This window comes from Rhagoletis pomonella, unplaced genomic scaffold (assembly GCF_013731165.1).
Source record: "Rhagoletis pomonella isolate Grant_MI unplaced genomic scaffold, Rhpom_1.0 Rhpom_scaffold_00603, whole genome shotgun sequence".
In the NCBI taxonomy this organism is placed as follows: domain Eukaryota; kingdom Metazoa; phylum Arthropoda; class Insecta; order Diptera; family Tephritidae; genus Rhagoletis; species Rhagoletis pomonella.
In genome coordinates, this window is record NW_023459157.1 from 50,354 (window position 1) to 56,779 (window position 6,426).

Sequence of the window (6,426 nt, forward strand, 5' to 3'; positions counted from 1 at the left end):
CTTGCTAAATAAAATAAAACTCATTTTCAAAATGGACTCTAATTTGGATAATAATACCACACTTGAGTAGAGCTATAAAAAATTGGTTTCATTTGTCGGTCTTCAAGCTTTGTGGGCAATAAAAATGTTCATTTTAGAGTTTGTAGGCTAAGAATCATGTTGCACTTTTTAGCATTTTTTGAATAATGGGCTTTTTATTAGAAAACTTCCACGTGTGTTTTGCCATGCTTTTCGATGTTTGAAAAGCAGCAGTCAACAAGAATATAAAAATCTGCTGTTTTAAACATTTTGCTGCGAAATATTATTAAAGGAAGCACATTCGAAGAATATAACAACTACACAAGACAAAACACTCTCAAAAAGTCGTGCCTGTGCTAAAGACGTGTTTGAATACTTTTTAAGTGTTTTAACAGCTGCAAAATGTCCGGTACAACCGCCACTATTCGCACCCGCAAGTTCATGACCAACCGCCTGCTCGCCCGCAAACAAATGGTTTGGGATGTGCTGCATCCAGGTTTATCTTCAGTCAACAAAAAAGACATCCGTGAAAAACTCGCCGCTATGTACAAAGTGACACCAGATGTGCGCTTCGTTTTCGGTTTCCGCACCAATTTCGGTGGTGGCCGCTCAACTGGTTTCGTGCTTATCTACGATACCTTGGACTACGCCAAGAAATTCGAATCTAAATACCGTCTGGCGCGTCATGGTCTCTTCGAACAGAAGAAACAGACCCGCAAACAGCGTAAGGAACGCCGCAACCGAATGAAGAAGGTGCGTGGTACTGCCAAGGCTAAGATCGGCCAAACCGCCAAGAAGTAAAAGTCTACCGGAGAGTAGACACAAGAACAAATGCGGCTCCAAATGTTCCAATAATTATGTTCTTCATAACTTTATCGACGGAGCGCGTATGTTAATCTTGTTTTATACAATAAAGTATATAAATTTTACTTTGTTTACCTTTGAAGTGGTTTATAAATACTGTCCGTCCCAAGAAAGTGTGACGAATGGAGCAAGGGCACATTTGCTTCTTTAATTTTATAAATAAATAAAATTCACAAAGGAAATAGCAAGAATGATATGCAAGTGCGTAGGTGAAAATGCATTCTTGCATTTTTTGTTTAAACTTGTACGTTACGTTACTTTTTCAACTTTATATCCAGCCTAATTTTTAGTAATATACTTGTTGTGCTAATGTCCTTTCATATAAATACAAATATAAGCTTAATTTAAAGGATTTATTTTTATTTAAAGCAGCTTAGATTAGAAAAAAATATATAGAAACAATTAAACAAATTTTTTGAAATATAAGTATAAAATTTAGTCGCCGTATTGGATCCGCCATTTTTAATTTCGAAAATCTTACATCATATTCGAAATCAGCAGCCTCAAAAACCCCCAAACACTAAAGGCTGATTTGACATTGAATGGCATTTGTTTTTAAATAAGTGAAAACGCATGATCAAATGGAACTAAAAACGCTTTATCGTTTTATTTAGACCAGAATAGGACGTGAGTCGTGAAAATGTGCCGCTAAATTGGTAATCTGTACGTTTTTGGCCAATAATATAATCGATATGCATCAACAATCAAAATAAAAATTTACAAAAGCACACAGAGTTGCAAGCACATATCATTTATTTTCATAAAACATCCAACAATGTTTACAAGAATTTTTCTACAAATAAACATAATCGAATGAAGCTGAAATAAATTATTAGTAATTATTCGAAGTCCTTCGAAAAAAGGTTCTTTATACATCACTAGAAGGCGTTTTTTTTTTAAGTTCTTTCAGAAACTATTTTTGCCATTTTTGGAGGTATTTTCAGGTCCAGCTCATGTGAATCTTAATATTTTGGTGGACGTCTTTAAATATAATAAATTTTGTAATTCCGGTGGAAAACTCTTAACTTTTTTTGGTGGTGCAGGCTAATATACATATATACATATCAAGCCCTAACTGCCAAAAATATGTAAGCGACATTTTGGCAAAATTTTAATTTTGATGTTCTAGGAACATTTCCGCATCAAAACGAAACTTCGTAAATATTTACGAAATCTTACGTTTATTTTACGAAACACATTCGTAAATCACTGAAGAAATCTCTGTACGAATAATTTTGTATATTGTACGAAGGCATTCGTAATATTTGGTATGGTATTAAAATTTACGAAATCTACAATTCTGTATTCGTACAAATTTATCTAATACTTTCGTACATAGAACAAATGCAGAAAAATTTTTTTTAATTCGTACAACAGACGAATATTTTCGTACAATATACTAAATTCAGTTTAATATTTAATCATATTTTTATGTACTGTGTGTCATTGCGAAACTACTGGTTGGCTACTGTGAGACGTATAATATAATTTTAAAAGTTTTAAGAAGCTTTTGCTGGATAAAAATATAATATAAAATTAAATGTTAAAGCTGTGGATAAATGCTTTTAAGCATACAATGTTTTTAACATCGGCCACGCTGAGCCTTGCTCTGCAATATGGGACTTCATAAATAGGTATTTTCATCAGTTAGCTATCAACGGCAAGAAGACCAAGCCAGGAACAGACGCACTACTTAATGAAATTTTAAGTAAGTACATGTATGATTTTTCACTGAAACTTGCCTTTCAGACGCCTTATAATTTTCCTTTAATTTATAGTCCAGAAAGGAAACAAACATCGAAGAAGCTGCGAATCTGCCAAGTACCTCCACATAAAAACATTGCAAAACATCTTGTTAAAGAAAAACGCTTAAAATTAGGAATAAAAACTAAATAAAAGTGTTGTGTTAAATTCGTCTTATGTTTTTTATAGTGAGGTGAATGAAAGCAATCGGAAGTTCTACGAAACAACCGCAGATTTTAGGAAAATAATTTCGTTAAATATACGAATTATTTTCGTGCATTTTACAAAAATTTCGTAAAAAAATAAAGAAATAGTATGAAATTCTTTAGTAAATAGTGCGAAATTCGTTCGTAAATAGTACGAATACGTTCGTAAAATGTACTAAGATCTGATGTCTCATATTTTCGTAGTATGTACGAAAACGGTTTTGTACAAACAACGAAAACTTTCGTGGCTCAAAATGACGAAAACTTTCGTAAAATGTACGCAAGTTTTCGTTATATTTACGCAGAGTTTATTTTCAGTGCAATGCAATTTAATAAAATTGGCCTGCGGCGCCAACTAGCGCAGAGCTAATAAAAAACAAAATTCAAGAACACTTTTCAAGAACTTAACATAATTTAACAAGAAATTGTGTGCAAGGATTCAATCAAAGATATCTTCCTTATTTGAGCTAAACTCGAAAAAAACCTTAACGTAGTGTTATTGACACCTAAAACTATAACTTGCATTTGGTTTTACTCAATACCGATTTGAGCGGTCGCACTTTGAACGGTGCCGCCTAAGTGGGCAAAAATTGAAAAATTCGTTATCTGCAATGTGAACGTGTTTGGAATTTTTGTAAAGGTAATTTATCCACTAAAAAGAATTAAACAGAAAATTTTCCCTATAAAATATATTATATGCCGCCAGGAAGCCACTAAAGTCGACAAATTTTATGCTAAGAATTTTAATAAGAGCATAGCCATGCGTAAGATCTTCACGGAAACGAATGTCAAAAATACATTCTTTGAAATAAAATGGTGGTTTGACATTTTTATTTCCATATAGACAGTAGAGAAGTACAGTAATAAAAATTTTGGAACAAAATTAAACACAGGGTGTGACTGCGGTATTCCAGGAAAACAATTTTTTTTAAACAACATTTCTAGAGTCCGACCGATTCCAATTTTTTTTTAGGGACCGATGCCGATTAATCGGCTTATGGGGAAAGAATCGGCCGATACCCATGCCGATGCCGATTCCATAAAAAATTACAAATAAATGTATTAATTCATAAAATCAGTTCATTTGACGGAGTAAAAAAAAAAAACAAAAGAAAAGAAATAATTGAATTAATTGGCTTGTTATGCAACATTACATACACATGTATGCACATTAGACTGCATCACTCCCCATACAAAAAAAAAATCGGTACTATTTTTCCATTGGAATTATAAAATCTATTACATTTTAAGACGTCCACCAAAATACTTCGGAAAAATATTAAAATTTAAGTGTGCTGGACCGATTTGAAAATACCTCCAAAAATGGAGTTTTTTATGAATAAAAATAGTTTCTTAAAGATTTTTTTGGAAAAAATCTCCTCAATTGACAAAACGTTTAAGCTTAAAAAATTTGTGTAAAAATATTTTTAAAAAATTAAAAAAAAATTTTGAATGGAATCTTGATAATGAGATTTTTGATGCTGTTTTTATCTTTTTTCAAAGATTGGTATAAGAAAAACTTGAATAACTGAGCCTAAACTCTCCCGATTTAGACTTGTGAGATACCATTCAAACGATGGAAGAGAAAGGTAGGATGAACGAACGTCATTCAAAGTTGAATTAAGATGTGTTGGTATTCGAAAAAACAAGATGGGACACGAATGACTTTTTTTGGCCAGAAATAAACACAGTGTGAAAATACCTTTCTACTGAGATCCCATAAGTCTAAATCAGAACATTTTTGGCCCAGTTATTCAAGTTTTTCGTAAACCAATCTTTGAAAAAAGTAAAAAAAACAGTATCAAAAATTTCAGTCTTACAATTCCGTTGAAAGGATTTTTAAATATTTGTATGCAGATTTTTTAAGCTTAATCTAATTTGTCATTTGAGGGGACTTTTTTCAAAAAGTAATTTTTGGAGGTATTTTCAAATCGGTCCAGCTCGCTTAAATCTTAATATTTTTCCGAAATATTTTGGTGGACGTCTTAAAATATAATAAATTTTGTAATCTCTGCGGAAAAACCGCAACTTTTTTTGGTGATGCAGTCTAATGTACATACATACACATGTATGTGTAAAAATATATGTACTTATATCACATTTATGTACACTTTTTTATATGGTGCTAAGCAAAAAATATTTAGGAACATAAAATTTCATTTCGTTTTGTACTAAAATACCCTCTTTTGCTCTCACCCCCTAGGATTGTTCTATATCGAAAAAAGAATACCCATATTTTTTTATTTTGAAATCAAAAAATATTTAGAGGTCGCTCAAAGCGCTCAAAGTTTTCCATGTATTTTTATTTGGGAAAAAAACAACTTTTCGTAGAAATGGTATAGAATTCTTGAAAACCAATATTTTTCGATCGGAAAACTGTGGTTCTCTTCAGGAGACTTTCAGTAATAAGACCCAATTGTTTATTTAACCATTTTTTAATACTAACGATTTTTTATTGGTCCCCCCGTTGAATTTTTCAGGGTTTTTGCCGGACCTATAAACTAAAGTTGCGATGAAAAAATGGTTAAATAAAAATTTGAGTATTATTATTGGGAATCTGCTGCAGACAAATTGAGTTCTCTCATAGAAAAATATTGATTTTTAAGAATAAAAAAATTTAGATACATTTTTTTCGGTATAGAACAATCCTATTTCCACGTGTATTTTTGGACCACCCTAATGTACACACAAATAGTGGTCCACAAAATAAAAGAATTGCGAGATTTTGATCGATTTTGTCTTTTTTATTTAATGTTTATTATTTTTTTTTTATAAAAGTCTAGCTGGTATACAACAAACACCATATAAATTCAGATTTCAAACTTGTACAAAAATTAGAAAAATTCTGCTTATTTTCACCAAAATTTCAACCTTTTTAATCAGAATTTTGGTATGCAGTTTTGTAGACCATTTCATTCTAGTATAATGAAGTGCAAGTTTCAAGCTGCTATAAAATCCCGTTAATTTTTGGCAATTTTTTGCCAAGAAAATTGTCGCACATACTTTTGTATGGAAAAAACGTGAAACACCTTCAACAAAAAAAAAAAAAAATCATTTTTGAAAGCTGTCTGAAAATGTTTTTAATGATAGCTGTCGCTTCACCTGAACATTTGAAAAGAAATTCCAAAGAATCGGCGGTAAAAGGCCGATGCCGATGCCGATGCTCAATTTTGTGCCGATACTAGCCGATGCCGATGCCGATTAATCGGTCGGACTCTAATAAGAAGTTCTTTTAAAAATCCCGACGATTATGGAAAGAATAAGCTTGGTGGCCCTACACAAACCCCAAAAGAGTGGTGCAAATGACATATCTAAAGGTTAGCTACTAGGAACAGCATGATTTATCATACAATTTTAAATGTATTTGAATCTCTCTGCCACAAGTAAAAGTTCACAATAAATAATAAACACAGTTTTGGTACTTAGCGTGAAGAAATAAATCGCTGTGGTTTAGCCCACTCTATGGCACGAAATGAGTTTTAGCATTTTATAAAAAGTAAAAATTTTGTACGAAGAATGAATGATGAACAAAACTTCAATATAGTTGATCCTGGTGCCCACCATAAATATTCGAGAGTCTTTCGGCTTCCATGGC

At 32.0% G+C, this 6,426-nt stretch overlaps 1 protein-coding gene across 1 annotated transcript; it reads left to right on the forward strand.

Annotated features, from left to right (window-relative positions):
* Positions 1–341: 341 nt before the first annotated feature.
* LOC118751222 (40S ribosomal protein S24-like) lies at positions 342–961 on the forward strand. Its single transcript, XM_036485996.1, has one exon. The coding sequence runs from the start codon at positions 421–423 to the stop codon at positions 817–819; it is 399 nt and encodes a 132-aa protein (XP_036341889.1). The 5' UTR covers positions 342–420; the 3' UTR covers positions 820–961.
* The last annotated feature ends 5,465 nt before the right edge of the window (positions 962–6,426 follow it).